This window comes from Enhydra lutris, unplaced genomic scaffold (genome assembly GCF_002288905.1).
Source record: "Enhydra lutris kenyoni isolate GAN:26980312 unplaced genomic scaffold, ASM228890v2 scaffoldscaffold4, whole genome shotgun sequence".
NCBI lineage: Eukaryota > Metazoa > Chordata > Mammalia > Carnivora > Mustelidae > Enhydra > Enhydra lutris.
Genome location: NW_019154088.1, coordinates 29,760,241 through 29,784,094, shown reverse-complemented (window position 1 = coordinate 29,784,094; position 23,854 = coordinate 29,760,241). Strand labels below are relative to the sequence as shown.

Genomic DNA, 23,854 nt, shown 5'->3' with positions numbered 1-23,854 from the left:
ATCAGATATTAGAAATTTCTAAAGTATACTTTTGCTTTAATAAATATACCTCCACATGTAAATGTCTGCTCTCAAAATTAGACAAAGTAAAAAGATGGTTACTTAGGGGCACCTGGGTGGCTCATTCAGCTAAGTGTCTGCCTTTGGGTCAGGTCATGATCCTGGAGTCCTGAGACTGAGCCGAGTCAGGATCCCTACTCAGCCCAGCATCTGCTTCTCCCTCTGCTCATCTTCCCTGCTTGTGTGCTCTCTCAAAATAATAAGATCTTAAAAAAAAAAAAAAAAAAAAAGGAAGATGGTTATTTGTATGATGGAGGATTGACTATCAGTTTCATTTCACAGCTGGTTCTACTGGTATGTTCAGAAGGTCAATGTCCATGCATTTTTTTCTAGTACATTTCATGTGTAAGGCAGGTACATCTTTGCAGAGATGTGAAAAGCCTTTGTGAAGCATATTGATTTAGAGGCTACTAGAGTTTCATTTATCTAACCGCTGTCATGGCAGAGCTAGTATGTTCTATGTAACAATCACAAATAATTTTCTTGTATTTTTGGAAAGTTGAGTCTTAGCCTCAGTATATTTGAAATTTTTTTTAACCTTTTGACCCCTTTCACCCATTTCTCCCACCTACCTCTGGCAACCACAAATCTGTTCTCTAAATCTAAGAGCTTTTAAAATTAATTAATTAATTAATTTTGAGAGAGAACACGTGGGCAGAGGGGCAGAGAGAATCTCAAGCACACTGTATGCTGTGTGTGGAGCCCGAAGCAGGGCTCAATCTCATGACCCCGAGATCATGACCTGAGCTGAAACCAAGAGTCGAATGCTTAACTGACTCAGCCACGCAGGTGCCCCATGAATTTCTTTTTCTTTTCTTTTTTTTTAAATGAGTCCACATATAAGAGAAACCATATGGGGTTTGTCTTCCTTATTTCACTTAGGATAATGCCCCCTCCATCCATCCATGTTGTCACAAATGGCAAGATTTCATTCTTTTTTATGGCACATATGCATGCACAATTGCTTTACCATTCATCTATCAATGGATATTTAAGTTGCCTCCATATCTTGGCTCCTGTAAACAATGCTAGAGTGACTATGAGGATACATATATCTTCTCCACTTAGTATTTTTGTTTTCTTCACATAAATACTCAGAAGTCGAATTGCTGGATGGTAGTTCTATTTTCACTTTTTTGAGGAAACTCCATGCCATTTTCCGTAGTGGCCGCACCAATTTACATTCCCACCAACAATGCATGAGGGTTTCCCTTCCTCTGTGTGGTTGACACGCTTGTTATTTATTTATTTATTTATTTTGGGGGGAGGGGATAGCCATTTTAACAGGTATGAGGTGAATTTCATTGTGGTTTTGACTTACATTTCCCTGTGATTAATGATGTTGACCATCTTTTCATCTATCTGTTGGCCATATGTACGTCTTGTTTGGAAAAGAATGTTTGTTCAGGTCCTCTGCACATTTTTAATTGGATTATTATTTTCTGGTGTTGAGTTGTATAAGTTCTTTGTATATTCTGGATATTAATCCCTTGTCAGATACATTATTTGCAAACATATTTTCCCACTCAGTAGGCTGCCTTTTCCTTTTGTATGGTTTCCGTTGCTGTGGAGAAACTTTTTACTATGATGTAGTCTCATTTTTTTTTGCTTTTGTTGCTTTGGCTTTTGGTGTCAGATTAAAAAGATCACTGCCAAGAAGTATGTCAGTCACGGAATTGACTGCTTGTTTTCTTCTATGAGTTTTATGATTTCAGGTCTTATGTTCAAATCCTTAATCCATTTTGAGCTAATTTGTGTGTATAGTATAAAATAGAGATGGATTTCATTTTATTCTGTTACATGTGGCTGTCTAGTTTTCCTAGCACCATTTATTGAAGAGACTGTCCTGTGCCCTACTGTATATTCCTGACATCTTTGTTGTAAATTAATGTGCCATATATTATATGGGTTTATTTCTGGGCTTTCAGTTCTCTTCCACTGATATATGTGATTGTTTTTATGCTAGTACCATACTGTTTTATTACCATAGCTTTGTAATACAGTTTGAAATTAGAACATGTGATGCTGTCAGCTTTATTCTTCTTTCTCAACATTACTTTGGCTATTAATGGTCTTCTGTGGCTTCTGACAAATTTAGGATTGTTTATTCTATTTCTGTGAAAAAGTGCCACTGGAATTTTGTCAGGGATTACAATGAACCTGTGGATTGGTTTGAGGAGTATGGACATTTCAACGATATTGATTCTTTCAATCATGAACACAGAATATCTCTCTGTGTCTTCAGTGGCTTATAGTTTACAATAAACACGCCTTTCATTAAATTTATTCCTAGGTACTTAATTTTTTAAAATGGGACTGTTTTCTTGATTTATCTGATAGTTTGTTATTAGTGTATAGAAATGCAACAGATATCTGGGTATTATTTTTGTATCCTGCAACTGTACTGAGTTCTGACAGTTTTTGATAGTCCTTGGTATTTTCTCTGTATGTCATATGCTAATAGTGACATGAGTTTTACCTTTCTTTCCAATTTGGATGCCTTTTCTTTCTTATTCTTGCCTAATTCATACTACATGCAAAATTAACTCAAAATGGATCAAAGATCTACATCTAAGAGCGAAAAGGTTTTTCTTTTCTTTTAGAAGGCCTTTTCTTTTAGAAGTCTTTTCAAGACCTTAGATTTGGCAAAGGACTCCTAGATATGACACCAAAAGCATGAGCAACAATACAAACTGGATTTCAAAAAAAAATAAAAAACCTCTTGCACTTTAAAAAACACCATCTAAAAGTGCAAAGGTAAAGAATGGGAGAAAATATTTGTAAATCACATATCTGATAAGGGACTTGTTTCTAGATTATATAAGGTACTCTTAAAACTCAATAATAAAAGGGCAGAATACCTAAATTTTTAAATGGGCAAACAATCTGAATAGACATTTCTCTGAAGAAGAGAGAGAAATCACCAATAAGTCATGAAAATATGCTTCACATCCTAAGTTATCAGGGAAATGAAAATCAAAACCACACTGAAATACCACCTCACTCCCACTAGGATAGTCAGAATCAAAAAGTCCAATAACAAGTGTTGGTGATGACGTGGAGAAGTCAAAATCTTCATACACTGCTTCCGTGAATGCAGAATGGTGCAGTCTGTTTGGAAAACAGTCTAGCAATTCCTGAAACAGTTAATCATAGAAGTTACAGTGATCCAGGAATTCCACTCCTAGGTATACACCTAAGAGAAATGAAAACATATATTTACACAGAATGACAATAGCCTATGACCTCTGGTTCCAGGTGGACAGCAACAGGTTTCATCCAGAATCGACAATCATTTTGGATTTGGGTTTGTACACCTGGTTATTGCAGCAAACACCTTTAACACTCTATTAGAAGCCTCAGCAGAAACCATTTCATTTTGGGCTCTTTTTATATTTTACTTGACAAACCCATTTTGTTACAGGTGCAGTTCATTAAGTGTGCTAAGAAGCCTCATATACAACAGACTGACTTACATACCTCACCAGAAACAAAGTAGCAGACTGACTAAAAACTGGAACAGACATTTAGACACATTTCCTAAACTGGACACCTGTCCTGCTGAGACAGAGTAGCTTGTATGATGGAATGTGTGTTAAAATATAACAGGCATACAATTATATGGGACAATCAACAGGGGATAGATCTTTAAGATACTGCAGGAAGAATAAGGGAGAGAGGAAGAGGGTAATAACATAGGAACTAACAAAAATTTATTCTGCATTTCTAAAAATGTTTTTTTCTCTATGTGATCCTGTAGTACAGGGACATGGGATTAATTGCAAACATGACACCAAAATACTACCTCTAAATCTGTCTGAGGCATGATGGAAAGGGCTGTTTCTACTTTCTGCCTGTCTAAATTGGGATTACCAGGTGGACCAGACAGTCCTATAAGCTTGCACTTACCCAACCCTACGTCCTGTCACTAGGAAAGGACCAAGGGGAAAGCACTCTCACACTGCTGCCTGCACTACGGATCAGCCATCTTGCTGAATCTGACCGTCTTCTAAACCTGGGGTCAAATTCTGAGAAAAATGACCGACTCATGGAAAGAATGAAATCTTGGACTCTCTGAAAAGGAGCCAGTAAGTGAATAACACAAAAGGGAAAAGGTAACATTATCTCTGTACCTTGTAAGAGGCCAAGAGCAAGAGTAATACTTTGAGCTATCCTTACACATGCCCACAAAGTTTGCAGAAAACTGCCTCCTTCATTTGAAACTGAAGGTCCAAGATGGGTTCCAGTTCAAAAGACTGAATTTGCAGTTACCCATACTGTAAGAATGGTCCTGATGATGCTAATAACATCTAGGGGATAGACATTTGCAATAATTCTAATCCTTTTTCTTTTACAGGTTCTCATTTTATAGGTTTGATGTATTTTCTAAGATCCCTCTGGGGAGGCAAAATTAGGATACTACGCCACTAAAATGGATACAAAATAATTCGTTCAACAACAGAGCTGAAGACCACAGTGTAGCTGTTAACCTAAGTAATGATCTGTTAAACGTGCTTGGATATGGGAACTTAATATCTACTACATGCCTGACCGGTCATAGTATCATGTGCTCTACTACCTATATGCCATGTTTTTGTGGGTAGAGGATAATAATCAGGGGGAAAAAATACTTAGTAAACTGTAATCAAGTAAAAGATAAAGGGCTTACTATTGCTGATAGTTTGATCTTCTTCTGATCAAAGTGACTGATCAGAGAAAAAACTAGATTTAGTTAATTATCAATTACTTGTTACAAAGAATCAACTTACTAAAACATTTCACAAAATTAAAAAAATTCTGTAGTAGAAAGAGATAAGTAGTCAAGATTACACATGATTAAAAACAAGTTTGCAGTAAAATATTTGGTAGACTGCAATGTTTCTTCAAAATTATGCTTGCAAATCTCGACCTTTTTAAAGCCTTACATAACATAGGACATAAGGAATGATCATTATTTAATGTTAATTCTGTTGCCCCTACATTTTAAGTGGTGTTTTCCTCTTGAAGTTACACCCTCTCCTTCATATACTTTTGCACAGCTGTCTTGGTCATTCCCTGCTGCTATGAGCTTCGAGTGGTCTCTGAATATTTAAAGTCAAATTAAGATAGCTTCCAAGTACATTACATCAATAAGATACATTATTTTCCAGATTAACTACAATTTTAGGCTAGAAATGTGACAGGAATTGGAAAACAATGAGCTTATAGGCATTTCCCCTTTATGAGGACTTTTAGCCTACGTCCAGGAAAGGGGGTATATAAAAGTCAGAAGAGCCATCAGAGAATGCTAGTATGCTAAAGACACAGAACAACTGTGAAACATCAAAGGATTAAAGAATAAAAAGGCCAACATGTACCTTTATATAGTCAACAAGATTTTGGTATTCAATGTAGTTGCCTCCTCCTACTACAAAAACAATTGCCTAAAAATGCAGACAAAAAAAATAGGTAAGTTGAAAGAAACAGTATTTTACCTTTTAAGCAACATGGTTTTTTGTTCAAAGCATTATTCTAAAAACTTACATAAAAAAAATACAAACTAGCAAAAGGTCACATCCTAAGCACCTAATGCTACTTCAATTAAAAGAAATTTGTTTCTAAAAAGTGTAAAGAGGAAAGAAAACCTCATTCTTCAGTTAAGTAATAGCAAGTAAATCTAAAGGGCTTCCTCTAAAAGGCTTTTTAAAAATTTAAGGTTATTTATTGTAGGTAGGAAAAACGAAACTTGGCATATAATTTCCAAAACGTTCTTTACTAATTTTTGTTAAGAAGCTTCTTATATTTCAAATGAAAACAGAGTCATGGTTATCTTCACAAAAGTTTGGAAGCCAATTTTAGAAACGAGTTCCACACATATAAAACTTTTACCATAGTCTTAGACTTCTTTTTCATGAATTACCTAATTTTGTGTCCCTTTTTAAAAAGATTTTTACTTAAATTCCAGTTAGTTACTATACAGTGTAGTATTAGATTCAAGTGTATAATACAGGGATTCAACAGTTCCATAAACATCAGGCGCTCTTTGTAGCAAGTGTACTCCTTAATCCCAGTCCCCCCACCCACATCCCCTCTTGTAACCATTAGCCTGTTCTCTATAGTTAAGAGTATGTTTCTTGGTTTGTCTCTTTTTTCTCCATGCTCATTTGTTTTGTTAATTCTACATATGAGTGAAATCATAAGGTATGTCTTTCTCCGGCTTATTTCACTTAGCATAATATACTCTAGCTCCATCCATGTTGTTGCAAATGTCAAGATTTTGTTCTTTTTATGGCTAATAGTCCACTGTAAAAATACATCTTCTGTACCCATTCATCAGTCAATGGACACTTATATGAAAAGATGCTCAATCAGCATCACTCATCATCAGGGAAATACCGATCAAAACCACCATGAGATACCACCTCACACCTGTTAGAATGGCTAAAATCAACAACACAAAAAACAACAGGTGTTGGGGAGGATGTGGAGTAAGAGGAACCCTCTTACACTGTTGGTGGGAATGCAAACTGGTGCAGCCACTGTGGAAAACAGTATGGTGTTTCCTTAAAAAGTTAAAAGAACTACCTTACAATCCAGCAATCATACTACTTGGTATTTACCCAAAGGAGACAAAATACTTATTCAAAGGGATACATGCACACCAATGTTTATAGCAGCACTGTCTACCATAGCCATACTATGGAAAATGCCCAAGTATCCACTGGCTGTATCAATCATTTTTAGCTTAAACTATTCTCAGTAGTTTTATAAATCAGGAAAAGATGGTTACTAATTTGGTTACACAGAATTGGATTTATGAAAATTACCATACAGTAATTTTAATAAAGCCATATTTAAGATGAAGACAATTCTTCAAGACTGCTTGGTAATCTGTTTTAGAGACAGAATTTCTATACAGAACTTACCTCCTGGAATGGATTTTTGTTCCTTGGAACTGAGCTGCAACAAAGAAAAAACGGTGAAAATTTCACTGAAGGCTTTCACTATGGATAAAAGAAGTAGGGGAAACACACGTGCACACACAATTAGATACGTATTACAGTTCTTCCCCCTTCGCTTTCTTTGAGACAGGGTCCTTTAGTTCTGTGTACCCAAATAGTGAATTGGGATGCAGAGGAATATGAAGTACATGTGCAGTATCTAAAAGGAAGAAGGGCAATCTGTTAACTTTAAAATAAAATCTAAGAGAAAACTGGAAGGGAGAAGGAAACACTGAACAGCAGCTCTCAGAAGGAATAAGCTAAGTTGGTAAAATATATTTTAGTGGTAAATTATATGAGATTTTACTATATTCAACATAATTTTACAGTTTGTCAGTATCTACATCTGTGGAAAAAACTATAAACGCACGTATGGGAAGTAAAAGGAGGAGATGGGGGGATGAGAGGAGGAATTTGCATTTTGCTACAGCTTATTTCTTTGTATTTCTATATACCACTATATATTATTACATGTATTAGTCTCATATTTATATACTTAAAATGTATTTTAAAAAAACTTTTGGTGTCCAAGAGATCTTTTAACAAAGATATTTTTCTTTTTCTTTTTTTTTTTTTTTTTTAAAGATTTTATTTATTTATTTGAGAGAGAGACAGTGAGAGAGAGCATGAGTGAGGAGAAGGTCAGAGGGAGAAGCAGACTCCCCATGGAGCTGGGAGCCTGATGCGGGACTCGATCCCGGGACTCCGGGATCATGACCTGAGCCGAAGGCAGTCGTCCAACCAACTGAGCCACCCAGGCGTCCCTAACAAAGATATTTTTCAAAGCTTTTGTGAATCACATATATTTGTTTTGGTGCTAAAACAGGCTATACAAAGAGAACTTAGGTTTTCCTCACAAGCAATTTTTAAAAAATCTCAATGAAGAGAAGAGTGCTATTACACCATCCTTAATTACTGAAGGCCAATTTCACTGCTTTATCATCTTTTCATCATTTCTATGGCCTGTCTGAATGAATTCTCCATAGAAAGGGCCAGAAGCCCACTCGACTTCAACACCTCATCAGCGATTAACCTCCTTCCAGAGTGCTTTAGGTTCCTCTAAGAGTACCCACAGAATGAAGAGAGATTTAAATAGCACAGTATTACTAGTTACTAATAACCAAGGTTAACCGTGATGAAATAGCTCAGGAGAAGGCAAAGAAGTTTCTAAGAAGCGAAATATGCCTACTTGTTAGCCATATGCAAATACAAGGATAAAACGTAAGCCGGAGAATATCAAGACAGGAAAAGAGTTGTAAATCCACTGTCTTAAAGTATACAAATCAGTGGGTTTTACTATATTTACAGAGTTGTACAACTGTCGCCACTAACTTCAGAACATTTTTACCTCTCTCAAAAGCCCCATACTCATTATCTGTCACTCCTCATTCTCTCCCTTCTAGAATGTATTCTTTGCTAAATTCTCCTTTGCCAGCTGCAGCTGCTCTTAGCAGCTTCTTTCTCAACTTTAGCAATATTTCTGTTAAGAAAACAACCTTTTAAGTTACAGTATAATCTAACAATCAACTATCTAGTACTAGATTATCTGTTCTACTGATAAAGATAAAAGCTTAGGATAAAGCAGAGACAAAGTTCTAAAGATCCAAACCTAAAATGTAGGCAAGAAACCAGCTTCATTCAAGTCTAGGTAGAGAAAGAAGATCATTCTAAGAAGGTTTTTTCCCCCTCCTATTTAGGCCTATTCTTTCTCTATGTCTTATAGGCTATTTTTCATACTCCCATGAAATAAATCCTGAAAAATGATATCCATAGTGAAGCAAACAAGAACCTTACCACACCATGTTGTGTTTGTTATAGAGAAATCATCTGTAGAATGTTTCACTGCCATAAAGAACTATTTACAATAATCTATGGAGGTTTAGCTTTTATGGGCCAGTTAAATAAAAATAACTGGTATCCAACATAAAGTTCCTGTCTTTGCTTTGGTTCAGTAAAAATGTTCATTTAAATACACATCCAAATTCCCCTCTCCCAAACGGTCTGTAATACTGCCATCTTGCCATAATAAAACAAAAAACAAGCCCAGTGTATTTTTTTGGTGTGTGAGTATATATACTTGAAAGAACCGAATGTCAAGTAAGATTAGCAGTGATTATCTCTAGGTAATAGGATTATATATTTTGTTTACTTACCAGTTTTCAACATAGTTTGAATTTTTTAATAAGCAATTACTGATTTGTAACAAAAATTATTTCCATTCTTAGCTAGGTGGGAAGACCTACAAAACAATTACACAAGTCAAGAGCTGCTTACCTGTCATTGCCCCGCAACATTTTGGGATCAAAATATCTATAGTCATCAGTTTCCTATTAAAAAAACAAAATAAAACAAAACAGAACTTGATTTCTCTGTAGAAAGTTCCTGTTTGGCTTTGTATATGTTATTTAATTAAGCTATTAATCTGGTAGATTAATTAAATAAATCTGTGTCACCACCACTACTACTAACAGAGCACTTACTACATGTTAAACATTATTCTAAATCCTTTAGATGAAATTACTCAGTTAAATCCCCATAACATCTATGAGGTAGTTATTGTTACCTCTGTTTTTTTCAGATGGGCAAAGTGGGGTACAGAGAAGTTATCCAAATTTCCTAAGGTCATAACTAGTAAGTATTGGAAGTACAGGATTTGAACCCAAGTAGCCTAGTTTCAATGCCCAAGCTCTTAACCACTGTACTATACTACACTAATATTGCTATACTGTCTTGAAAATATACCCATTTTATAAACCAATATATTTTTATTTTGTTTCTGTTTTAGAATTTTATTGTATGTCCATGATTTTACTGAATACACAGAATAACCTAATACAGGTTCATAATCTCTATTATTTGAAACATTTGGAGTTAGATGTATTCTGGCATTTTGAATTTAAAAAGTTTTTAGTGGTATCATGCATGAACGATAGAGTATGACATTCCCAGTTTTGGGAGTGCAGGTATACAAAATCCTTCAGTTTTCAGAACTTTGCAGATTTCTGACATTGTGGATAAGGAGTTATGGAATCTCTCAACTGGAGACTAGCTTCTAAATAGTAAAGGATCTGCAAAGTACTGTTTTACTGCTAGCAGTGTAACCACTCCCTAATCTCTGCCTCCCTCTCCTTCTGCAACACAGTCAGCCAAAGCAATCTGTGGCTTGCTGGAGCACAGATGGCTCGATGCAAACCTGACTGATGACAAACCATGCATTGGTTGCCACCACCTAGTACTGTACTCAGTGGGGGACAGTGCCTAACCAATCACAAAACTCTCAGTGCACTCAAGAGTAGCATCAGAACCCTTCAGCACGTTGCTCCAGGAAACCATTACCAACCAGAGTTATAAGACGAAACCCATCTGATATTTCTTTAATTCTCTTTTACTTTATCCAGTCAAGACAAATCAAAGGGGAACACCTACTAAGTGGTAAAAATGCATCTAGAATTAGGTTATAGCATTTTCAGGCCTTTGAGATAAGATGCACTGAAGACTACTAGCCAGATGTAACTTAGTCCGCTTTGCTAAGCTCTTAAGTATTTTGCTAATCTCTCTTTAATGCCTCCAAATCAAGTTGTCTATCTGGGAACAGGAAAAGGATAAGAGAAAGTGCAGGTAACTGCCTCATCTAGCAGATGGATAAAGAAATGCTTTCAAAGCAGAAAATTTACTCTTTCTAGTTAAAAAATATCTGTCTGTAGTAATGTGTTAATAATAAATAATAAATTAAAATTAATAAATTAAAAAACAACAACAAAAAACCCCCCCAAAATAACAAAAAAAACCAGTATTTTTTGTAGAAGGTTCTAATAAAAACTAAATGTGAAAAATGTTTTGAATGGTTCCTGACACATAAAAAGTATGTAATAAAAATGAGCTATCTTTATTACTGTCATTATTCATTATCTCAACTTCAAAATTAGGGACAGTAACAAAATATCCTAAATTTCCTTAACCCTGTGTGTATTTGGCATCTAAAATTCTGCATTTATATATATATATATATATATATTTTTTTTTTTTAATATTTTCTTTATTTATTTGATAGAGATCACAAGTAGGCAGAGAGGCAGGCAGAGAGAGAGGGAAGAAGCAGGCTCCCTGCTGAGCAGAGAGCCCCATGCGGGGCTCGATCCCAGGACCCCGAGATCATGACCCGAGCCAAAGGCAGAGGCTTTAACCCACTGAGCCACCCAGGCACCCCTGCATTTATATTTTTAATCTTATTAGTGTTTGGGACAGTATCTCCCACAAATTGAAAGTTTATTATGAAGCAGTATTCTCTAAGATAATTAGTTATAAATGTATACTTCTCTCAAGCTTTCAGGCTTTTCAAGAACTACGTCTTTGTATATTCCAGGATGTTTTAAGGAAATCTATTGTTACACTACACCGTATACCATTTTTTCTGTATAAATTCCTAGACTGAAGAATCCAACCCTTTTTAGCTTATCATTCTAGAACATCCTCTCATTCCTTTCATAACTGTAATTGTCCCCCTTAGGGATGTTTTACTACACTCTTTGTTTTCACATGGGCAGATTTTTAAATATGTTTATTTATTAATTTAATGTTATTATCATGTTTCAACAATTACAAAAAGTGACATATTTATCTCAAGATTCTGTTCCATCTTTCTTAGCATGGGATCTTAAGCCTTGCTGCCAAAATCTCCAGAGACCCAGATCCACCCAAACTAGGGTTCTGATGCTGCCTTTCTTGATTCTAGAATCGTGATAACCACTTTCTAGTCGCCACAATAACAGGATGACCTGTTGTATGAAACGGACTGTGACGACCTTCACCTTCCTTTCTTGAATTGTAAATGGATAGCTTGGAAAGCCAGTAAATGCTAACAATATTTACCCATTTCTCTATTCATCCAACAATTTCTCCCTCTCAATTTACTTTTCAGCCCAAGACTTCTGTGCCATCTGAACACATGGACTGTGTACTCCTCTCCTAATTTTCATAAAGTTAAATTGGTCTGGTATTCCTTATACTACACCAGCTGATGCCCACTAGTTCTTTGTCATTTACAGAAGCTTGCTCCTTAGAATATGTTTTACTATATAGAGAATACAATCTGCAATTAATTTCAATGAGAGCTGGCCAGAACAGTCAGAGCAGCTGAGAAAACCAATTCTCATTATCTGTGATAATGGCTAACAAGGCTCTTTGAGAACATGGACTCTTTCCTTAATGTAGTCTGCTGTACGTAGCCCACAATGAACTCAGATTTTACTGCTTTTCATGTACCGAGTTTGATATGTTCATGAACTTATAAGTACACTGTTAGATGCTACTCACAGGATTTGACTTCATCTCCATGAGATTGTCTAAAATACGAGTAACAGGTAGATTCTGTGGAAGAGATAAGTATTTTGTTAAATATCAGAAGAAAAACTGAAGTTTTTCTCTATTAAAAAAACAGGTGCTCAACACCCAAAGAACAAATAATCCAATCAAGAAATGGGCAGAGGACATGAACAGACATTTCTGCAAAGAAGACATCCAGATGGCCAACAGACACATGAAAAAGTGCTCCATATCACTTGGCATCAGGGAAATACAAATCAAAACCACAATGAGGTATCACCTCACACCAGTCAGAATGGCTAAAATTAACAAGTCAGGAAATGACAGACGCTGGCGAGGATGCGGAGAAAGGGGAACCCTCCTACACTGTTGGTGGGAATGCAAGCTGGTGCAACCACTCTGGAAAACAGCATGGAGGTTCCTCAAAATGTTGAAAATAGAACTACCCTATGACCCAGCAATTGCACTGCTGGGTATTTACCCTAAAGATACAAACGTAGTGATCCAAAGGGGCACGTGCACCCGAATGTTTATAGCAGCAATGTCTACGATAGCCAAACTATGGAAAGAACCTAGATGTCCATCAACAGACGAATGGATAAAGAAGATGTGGTATATATACACAATGGAATACTATGCAGCCATCAAAAGAAATGAAATCTTGCCATTTGCGACGACGTGGATGGAACTAGAGGGTATCATGCTTAGCGAAATAAGTCAATCGGAGAAAGACAACTATCATATGATCTCCCTGATATGAGGGAGAGGAGATGCAACATGGGGGGTTAAGGGGGTAGGAGAAGAGTAAATGAAACAAGATGGGATTGGGAGGGAGACAAACCATAAGTGACTCTTAATCTCACAAAACAAACTGAGGGTTGATGGGGGGAGGGGGGTTGGGAAAGGGGGGGTTATGGACATTGGGGAGGGTATGTGCTATGGTGAGTGCTGTGAAGTATATAAACCTGGCGATTCACAGACCTGTACCCCTGGGGATAAAAATATATGTTTATAAAAAAAAAATTAAAAAAAAATTTAAAACAAACAAACAAACAAAAAAACCCCAGGTGAATCATTCCAGTTAAGTATGCTTACTTTTCCATTAAACACATTCTAAAATTAAGTGTTCTGTGAATGGTGACGTAGATGTAAATACCCCTGGTGCTACTCAAGTTTCCAGAGAAAAAATACAATTCTAAATCAAAAGGTCCTTTTGATGTGAAAGTGTAACCAGGTTTTAATACAAATACAAGTTTGGGATTTTTACGTTGCTGGAATGTTTGCTTTTTAATATGACCAATTGCAAACTTTTGATCAAATAAGAATCCCATTTTTTCCCCTATTTCCTTTGTGCAGGTAGTAAGAGTTTCTTTAGAAACAGAGTAACTTAGAGTTTGAAAATGTATGAGATTAAAGAACCTCAAGAGTCTTTCATTTCTAATGTATATTCTTCTGAGCCAAAAGGATACTTGTGCTCTTTGAAAAATGGGGAAACGGGTACATAAATTTTATTGACCATTTTTGTTTTGCCTGGGATAAATTCCAAATTTCCAATGATATACTGCACTGTCTTCTTATGGAAGAAATTCCACTCTGAACATGAAATGTGTAACACTGCTGTTGGCAGAAGACTGCCTCTTGACATGCTTTATGCCTTGGGATAAGAAACAGTATTGTGACATTTCAATCTACTTTTGCTGTTATTTTGAACAGAAGACATGAAGTACAGAAACTTTACTATTAGGCTTATTCAAAATGCATTCCTACTGGGATGGTATTCTGCCTACTATGAACTGATATTTCCTTTGCAAACTGTGGAGGATGTTCTATAAAGAATATTTTCTATCTTAGAGACTTCCTACAACAAAGGCGACATTAAATCTGATTATTTAAATAAATGTAGATAAAACATTACTATTTTAACAAGAGTTTTGCTTTCTTTAGGTTATAAAACATTTTATTGTTATTAAAATGGACTACCACTAGAGAAAATGCTGCTTTGGCCAGACAGAAAATATGAATTTTTTTTCTTTCTCTAAATTAGCAAATAAAACCTTTTAATATAATCTTAGCCAAGTAAAATTAAAGCTATTTGATTATTCCCTGATATCTGTGTTGGCCAGAAACTTTTTAATATAAACAAAAGCACCCAAGGTTCAATCTAACTGAATGTACTTCCTGAAATCTATTATCTGGAATTGAACAAAATAGCATAGCTCAAAATTTTACCCTGTAAGTTTGGTTTCAAATAAAATTGAGTTTGTACACGTAGGAATAAGTCTAAACCATGACTTTCTCTGAAGAATGACAGGGGGCAGATTTACATCTATAAAAATGTTTTATCCCAAAGAAATAACTACAGTTATATATTTGTTCCAAGTAACATTAACAAACGATGAAGTACTTTGCAAAATAAAAGGAGGGAATAATTTTTAAAGACATCTGGAGAAAGAACACATTAAAATTGTAAGATTTTACTAATATCAATTTTATACCAATTTCTCTATTTACTACAGCTCTCCACTGAGCTCCCTGAATTGCACTACTAGATCCGTGCCATGGAGAAAAATTCAGAAAAGATGTTATATAATGATAAAGCTGTAAGAGTCATATTATTTTTATATTTGTGACAATAATTGGAAATTTGAATATATCAACATGTTACGATAAATCCTCATGGAGTATAAAAATGAGATTTTTCTAAAAGGTACAACTAAATTTTGCTTTGTATTTTATAGCAATACAAAATAGGTATCTGCAATACCTAAAGACAAGCCTGCTAGTGAACAGGTCATTAAATAATGCAAGAAAAACTTCTAGCAGAATAATCCCAAACTTCATGAGCGCACGGACAGTTCTTCATGTTTTTGTCTGGTCTTTACAACCATATAACACCCAAAGAATCATCTACCACTGCTGCACCATAGGATATTCGCATACTACCAGAGATTTAAGGAAAACTTCAAGTGTAGAGAATGATAAAGGTCCATAATGTTGTTAAAGGCATAAGAGTACTTCAGAAAACAACTTCTGAGATCCTTGTCACCAACTAATGCTCTACCTAGCTTTTGTTCTTTACTTAAATGAAGACTTGAACTGAGTTAATCATTAAATTAATATTTTTGAGAGAGTGTTAGCAAGAATGGGGGTGGGGGGTGGGCAGGGAGTGGCAGAGGGAGAGGGAAAGAGAAGAGAAAATCCTAAGCAGGCTCCACGCCCAGCATGGAGCCTGAGCCTGACGTGGCACTCGACTTCACAACCCTGAGATCATGACCTAAGCCAAATCAAGAGTCAGACACTTAACCCACTAAGCCACCCAGTTAATCATTTAAAAGTTTTTTTTGTTTTTATTTTTTCTTGAGAGAGATGGGGATGGGGCAGGGAAGGGCAGAGGAAGGAGAAAGAATCTTAAGAAGGCTCCATGCCCAACCTGATGCAGGGCTCAATTCCACAATCCTGAGATCATAACCTGAGCTAAAATTAAGGGTTGGACACAACTGACTGAGCCATCTAGGTGCCCGCAAAATCAATTTTATATTAGTAATTTATATACAAGACTAATCAACTTTTGAAAAAAACTAAACTGTGGCAGCTAAACACTAACAAAGAGAAAACAACAGAACAAAACTATAAAATTTTCTTCGTTCAACAAATGTTACCTTACTCATCTTTGGAAACAAAAAATTTCTGTAGCTCAATAAATGAGGTATAAATGAAATTTATTCAAATAAAAACCACTCCATTAACTGTTTAAAAAAAGTTCCCAAGCATAGTTTTCAATGTTTTTGGAAACTGTTTTAGAAAAGAATATAAAATATTATCATATAGGTCAGCAAATAAATCTTCAGTAGTCAAAAGCCTTATTACAGCCTTATTACAGGGGCGCCTGGGTGGCTCAGTGGGTTAAAGCCTCTGCCTTCAGCTCAGGTCATGATCTCAGGGTCCTGGGATCGAGCCCCATATCGGGCTCTCTGCTCAGTGGGGAGCCTGCTTCACCCCCCTCTGTGCCTGCCTCTCTGCCTACTTGAGATCTCTGTCAAATGAAAAAAAAAAAAAAAAAAAAAAAAAAAGCCTTATTATAGACATAGATTTGAAAGACAAGTCTCATACACATGAAAATCCTAAATTAAAGATCAGTATTTATAAAATCTTCAAATTTCAGATACAAGAACTGGAACTTTTACTTGGAGAAAAAAAATCTATTTCTAAAAAACCCTTACAAGTTTTATGACCATAGTCATGTTGTATGATTTTAGTCACTGGAGAAGTTAAAACAAAAACAATGTTAGTTTTATCTTTGACAGTGTCATTGCTTAAAAGCAAAACTGAAATAAAATATGCAGAGAAATGTAAAAACAATTTAAGAAAAGCAATACAGCTTTATACCCAAAACAGTTAAAAAATTTTTTTCCCTTTAGTTCTCCTAGAATTAGCTACTTGTTGCCCTATATTGCCATCTGGTCTACGGTGACTATTTCTAACTCTCCCCTTGCAGCCCTGGCCTTGGGATGATATTCTGATGCTGAAGTCAGCATTGAGGCTGGGACAACAGTTGCTTCTTCTGATTATCAAAGCCCTAGACAATGAATACTAGTAATGTGGACTTCCTTGAAGAAAATGCTTACCTTGAAGACCGTATTAGCTAAGTAAAGAATAAGATGAAATGTGTGGACACCAGAAAAACAATGGGAATGAGCAATTATCAATGATGTAAGGGACAGAAAGCTGTCAGTGAAGTAAGGACAGGAAAAGGGAGGGGGAATAAGATAGATCATCTATTTCCAAAATTTTGAAATTATAAATCAGGGATCTCTGAGTGAATCCAATATCCACATCAGTATCTTACAAATAAGGAAATGATAAAATACATAGTGTGTGTGTGTATATATATATAAAATGATACAGTATATATATATTACATATACAAATAAAATATATAGTCCTTTCATTTTGCATTTTTATATGAATAAATAATTTTTATATGAATAAAAGCTATAAATGAAATAAAAAGAGTATCTATTGTCTAGTTTTCTATGATGCTTGTAAGAGCTTTGTATACTTTGTTTATTGGGCAAGGTAAGTTTTATGCATCACAAGTATCAGTTACCACATAAAACCACCTGAATGATACTCACAGATTTGGAATTTATTTGTGTAATCGTACAAGAATGTGATGAATAATATAGCACGAGTTGCATAATTTAGAAGTCTTATTTAATTTTTGCTTATTTGTTAAAATAATCCCTTTTAAAAATGAATAAACTGCAAGCACTGGCAATCAGTAGGTTAAAAAAAGAGTTAAAAGAGTATTACTAGGGGCACCTGGGGGCTCAGTAGGTTAAGCATCTGCTTTCCACTCAGGTTGTAACGCCGGGGGTTCTGGGATCGAGTCCTGCATCGAGCTCCCTGCTCCTTGCTTCTCCCTCTGCCCTTCCCCCAACTCATGCTCTCTCTGTTTCTCTCTCAAATAAATAAAAGCTTTAAAAAATTATTAAACTGACAAAGCCTACACACATACACACACACATATGCACACACAAAGGTTGGGAAGGATGTAGAGAAACCAGAGCTACAAGTTACTGCCAGTCAGTAAGTATATCCTTTCTGGAGGGCAATTTGGTAATATTTATTAAGAACAATGAGAAATGCTCACCCCATAATTCAGCTAGGGGAATTTATCACATGGAAGTAATCAGAGATGAATACTCACCCAGAAAAAAAAAAAACTAACATTTAAAAATTAGGCATATAATCTTCAGTATACTTATTTTTTTCTTTTTTGAAACAGAAGATCATATTAAACTTTATGTTTTTTAATATGGAATTTCTTTTTACTTCACAGTATAAAATGAACTACCCTCTGACCGCCCCCAAAATCAATAAATATTTCTCTAATTTGAGCCTGAAGTGTATGTCTTATTAACACACACTTTAAAAAAAGCGACATGGCTCTTCTAGCTGTGGCAGCAGAACATCCTACAGATGGTGATAACTACCAATCATGCCAAATTTTACTATTTCAAAGTAGTTTGTTATTTGCAATGTTAAGAAAAGCAAAGGAATTTGAAGTTACAGATGCCAGTTTGTTTTTATACTAAATGAACTTTAAACAAAACAACTTTTGTGTTAACACAATAAAATACTTAAGCAGATCAGTTCAGACACTTCTTACAAACATTAGTGGACATGCAACATGTGACTCATATGGTAATAAGTTAAAAAATTGATCATTTCAAGGGTTAAGTTTGTAATTTCCATGCTACTTCTATACTACTGTGATTTCCTTGTAAGAGTGACCCGTTAAGAAAAATATGTAAATCTCCTTACACATCAATTTAACTGCATGTGGTTATACAACAGCCACTCTGTCTAGGGAAAGGCTGACAGTGTCTTAGGGGTTGGTGGTTCCCCTTCTGTATCACATAACAAAATCATCTTGTCCATAGTTAATGATAAATTAAGTGGGGTGACAGAGATTATCTCCTTGACAAAACTCTACTCAGGGTCCCCTGAGCTCTCTTTCAATGGGGTCTTGATTTCTGAACCGTGTCCATCTTTGCATAGTCCAATTTAAAAAGAATTCTGTTAAGTTGGTTTAGTGAGAATCTCTCATCTTCAATACCTGATCACCCTAATATCTGATCAGGTTCCTCATCCTCTACCATCTCCCAGGTGATGTCTGATCATTTGGCTTGCCTTTAGCAAAAATCCTGTTGGGTTGGTTTAGCCAGAATCCTCTTTCATCCCTGATGTTTCCTTGTAATTTTATATTCACTGATCCCTAAACTTCCTTGGCTATTAATTCCCACTTTTCCTTGATGGATTTGGAATTGAACCCAATCTTCCTCCTGAGCTGCAAAACCCTACGGAGATGGTCCCAATACCTTTTGCAGATATAGCAATGTCTTGAATGTCTTACTGTTCTTTAACAAGAGTCATGAGTAATCTTCTCTTTAAAGGTGCTAGGTTAAACTTTAAAATATAATACGTTGGTCTTTAATGTGCCCAACTTCCTATTTTGTGCCTTTTGACCTTCTACAAAGAGAGTGAAGAACCTGATTCAGGGAAGTACAATAAACCAGCAAAAGAGTGGAGTAAGTACTTACTAGTAACTCCTTACCCAGAGACAGCTAGACTGGGAGGGAATGACCTGAATTCCTAAGAGGGATAGCAAAGCTCAAAAATATTCCCAAGTAATTATGAAATAATGCAAACTATCTGGAATGTATCCTAAGTAAAGTTTGGAAAATCATCAGCCTTTTAATTAAATAAAACAAAGTAGATTGTTTTCACTGTTCTTCACTAATACTACATGGCTTTTATAATAAAATGTTACCGAAATAAAAAACTGAATACCTACTGTATGCAAAGTGCTACTGAAAATTCAAAGATGGGGAAAGAACTGCTTTCCTTCAAGGATCAAGAAGTAGTAAAACACACATCAATTTTATCTCAATAAAACTATCGGGGGGGGGAGTAAAAATAATGTCAATACAAAATACTACATGTAAATATTGTAATAAAGGTAAAAAGTATGGAGGAAGTTCACAGAAAGAAAAGATCTATTTTTTCCTGAAAACAAGTCAATACTTAATATTCACATCTGAATAACTGCTAGTTAACTCTTTTTAAAATCTGTCTTTAAAATCCTTCTCATTATAAATTGAAATATTTACATGTACAGTATTATGTCTCAGATTTTCCTTAAACTATCTCAGTAAATATAAATAAAAAAATATATATTAGGGAATACAAAACAAGAATGACAGGATGTTGAATACTGAAGCCTGGTGAAGGGTTCAGGAAGATTGCTATACAATGCATATTTGAAAATTTCCATAATAAAAAGTAAAAAATCCTGTTTGAAAAGAAACCAAATTAATGGTGACTCTGAAGCAGAATATCTATATACTGGAATAAGAAAAATCAAAAGATCATTAAAAAGTGTCTTCTGTATAAAACTAAAACTATTATTACAAAATGAAGTGTAAAATCAAGCTACAGTTTCATTACCCTCCAAACATAAATTCTACTTAAAATATTTTATTCTAATTTACACACTTTTAGACTACTAATTCATTCCCTTATTCTCTTAATATATAATAAACCCTAAATCATAAGCATTAGATAGCAGTTCATTATTCCAAATAGGATATGTTCATTTCTCAGTTAATGTACTTTCACAAACCTGACAGCAGTTAAAGGAAAATCAAAGTGTCAATAAAGTCCAAATGAACAAATTAAAAAAAACCTCTAACCTATATATGTAAAAAGATTGTCATATTCTTAACTATGCCAGAACCAAAGACCCTTTGATTTTACTTTATTCCAAATATTTATAACTTGAATATATCTAGAAAGTTGTTCTAGCTGAACAATCAACCTGTCAACATCTATGTTACCAGAATGGGGGGCACCTGGGTGGCTCAGTCAGTTACGCATCAGCCTTTGGCACAGGTCCTGATCTCCAGGTCCTGGGATAGAGGCCGTATCTGGTTTCCTGCTTAGCAGGGAGTTTGCTTCTCCCTCTCTCTCTCTCCCCTTTCCCACTGCTCGTTCTCTCCCTCTCAAAGAAATAATAAAATCTTTAAAAATAAAGTTACCACAATGTTTTCTAGTAAGTGTACTCACTTGCTGTTTCAATACCAGGTTCTTCACTCCTTCCATAACAAACTGTGATCCTGTATTCATGACTCGTGATAAGAGACTAGGGGCAAAAGAAGAAGGTCACACTAAGTATAAATTATCTTTCTAATTTGTTACAGATAAAGTATTGCCAATACACGACCTGCTGATGCTCACTTACTTACCACTTTTATTCTCAGTAAATAGAAGTGACCTTAACATTATTGCTTCTATAGGTATCACTGCTGTAATTTTATCTAACAATAAAAGTGATAAAATACTCTGATAAAATACTCTAACTAGGGCTCCTGTGTGGCTCAGTCATTCAGTGTCTGCCTTCAGCTCAGGTCAGGATCCCAGGGTCCTGGGATCAAGCCCTGCACTGGGCTCCCTGCTTAGCGGGAAGCCTGCTTCTTTCTCTCCCATTCCCCTTGCTTGTATTCCTTCTCTGTCAAATAAATAAATAAAATCTTAAAAAAAAAATACTCTGACTAGTCAGTAATGATTCATAAAATCTAAAAAGCTGTCTTCAAATTAAACATTTTAATTGCTTAGTCTTAGCTGTTCAGGCATACCTTGTTTATCATGCTTCAGTATAATGCACTTTGCAGATAATGCTTTTTTTTAAACAAATTGAAGATTTGTGGAAACCTTGCATGAAACAAGTCTATTGGCACCATTTTTCCATCAGCAGTTGCTCACTTCATGGCCCTGTGTCACATTTTGGTTACTCTCACAATATGTCAAACTTTTTCATTATTACTATATTGGCTATAGCGATCTGTGATCAGTGGTCTTTGATGTTACTACTCAAATTGGTTAGGGGTGCCACAATCTTCACCCATGTTAAGAAAGCAAACTTAACTGACAAATGCAGGGTATGTTCTGAATGTTCTATCAACTGTCTATTCCCTTATCTCTCTTCCTCTCCTTGGGCCTTCCTGTTCCCTGACACACAATAATAAAATTAGGTCAATTAATAGCCCTATAACGGCCTCTAAGTGTTCAGGTGAAAGGAAGAATCACATGTCTTTCACTTTCACTTTAATTTTTGACGTCTGATCTTATTTATTTGTTACTCTCAAACAATCTCTTTTCACTGGACTCAGAGGTAGAAGCTCTTAGAGGACAGCCTCTGCCTCCTGGCAATCTGGTCCTGGTGTTTTCCTTGGCCTCCTTCATTCTCTTGGCAAAAACTTTAGCATATTCTGCAGCTTCTTCCTTACTTTTCTTAGTATGCTGTCTCTGCAGAGCAATATGCTGACGTTTGTGTTGGAGGACACGCGGAGAAACAAGATGTTGAATCTTCGATGCTTTGGTTTCTGGTTTCTTACCTTCTTTGTTCAGGACATTTCTTACAACACAGGTGGACACCACCTTTACAGAGACTAAAAAGTTTACAGGTTCTGCCAGCTCATTTGGGCCCCAAGCAATGAGTACCAGTAGTATCAGTGAGTCCCGGTACAACCCTAGGAACATCCCTTCCCCGCTCTTTTCTCACAATGACCAAGTTGAGAACACTGAGATTGGCATCCACAAAGCAACCTCAGGCAGATTTATGCTTTCTTTCTTCAGTCCTCCTTGGTCTTTCTCCAGTCTTCAGGAATGCTCCTTATTCAGCAGCAGGCAGACATGGCCGTAAGTCATGGCCCTTTACTGGGAAGCCTTGTGCGTCCTGCCACAACTGATGCAGGCCACATAATCCTCCTTCACCCAGAGCACTGTGGCCATACATTACTTATAAAAGAGGTGAAGTTTGTGTTTATCACTCACTTCCGTGAATTTCTGGCAGCCAGGAATTGGGAAAGAGATGTTCAGCTTCATCCTAAAGGAGCCTACCACTTCTGGGCACCATGAAAAAGAGCACATGTCTCTCACTTTTAATCAAAAGACAGAAATAATTTAGTGAGGAAGAAAGCATCCTGAAAGCTGAGACAGGCTGAAAGTTATGCCTCTTATGCCAGTTAGCAAAGTTGTGAATGCAAAGGAAAAGTTCTTAAAGGAAATTAAAAATGCTATTCCAGTGAACACACAATAAGAAATCAAAACAGACTTATTACTGATATGGAAAATGTTGTGTAGTCTGGATAGAAGATCAAACCAGCCATAAAATTCCCTTCAGCCAAAGTCTAATCCATAGCAAGGCCTTAATTCCCTTCAATTCTATGAAGGCTAAGAGAGGTGAGGAAGCTGCAGAAGAAAAAGATGAAGCTAGCAGAGGTTGGTTCTTAAGGTTCAAGGAAGGAAGTCATCTCTATAAGGTTAAGTGCAAGGTGAAGCAGCAAGTGTTGAAGTTGAAACTGTAGCAAGTTATCCAGATTTAGCTAAGGTAATAAATGAAAGGGGTTACACTAAACAAGAGTTTTTCAATACAGACAATATAGGACTTCTACTGGAAGAAGATGCCATCTAAGACTCTTATATCTAGCAGAATTCAAGGCTTGGCTTCAAAACTTCAAGGACAGTCTGACTCTCTTATTGAGGGCTAATGCGGCTTAAATCTACTTTGTGTTCTAGAAATGGAACAAAAACCTGGATGACAGCACATCTGTTTACATGATTTACTGAGTATTTAAGCCCACTGTTGAAACTCACTGCTCATAAAAACAGAAAAAAAGATTCCTTCCCAAATAGTACTGCTCACTGACAATATACCTGGCCACCTAAGAAGTGTGATGGAGATGCATAGTGAGATTAATGTTTTTTTCCAAGCCTGCTAACGAACTACCCATTCTGTAGCCCATGGATCGAGGACTGATTCTGACTTTCAAGTTTTCTTATTTAAGAAACATATTTTGGGGGCAGCTGGGTACTCAGTTGTTAAGCATCTGTTTTTGGCTCCAGTCATGATCCCAGGGTCCTGCAGT

At 35.9% G+C, this 23,854-nt stretch overlaps 1 protein-coding gene across 4 annotated transcripts in view; it reads right to left on the bottom strand.

Annotated features, from left to right (window-relative positions):
* LOC111158384 (sec1 family domain containing 1) overlaps nucleotides 1-23,854 on the bottom strand; it is a 108,261-nt gene that overhangs the window by 5,366 nt on the left and 79,041 nt on the right. For 2 of the 4 annotated variants that reach the window (XM_022520390.1, XM_022520402.1), the window contains 5 exons: nucleotides 20,994-21,069; nucleotides 12,354-12,407; nucleotides 9,315-9,367; nucleotides 6,966-6,999; nucleotides 5,418-5,483 (listed from right to left, as the gene is read on the bottom strand). In XM_022520390.1, the coding sequence (XP_022376098.1) occupies nucleotides 5,418-5,483; nucleotides 6,966-6,999; nucleotides 9,315-9,367; nucleotides 12,354-12,407; nucleotides 20,994-21,069 (283 nt within the window). The remainder of the gene's footprint in view (nucleotides 1-5,417; nucleotides 5,484-6,965; nucleotides 7,000-9,314; nucleotides 9,368-12,353; nucleotides 12,408-20,993; nucleotides 21,070-23,854) is intronic. The other 2 variants (XM_022520397.1, XM_022520396.1) reach the window with 2 other exon arrangements.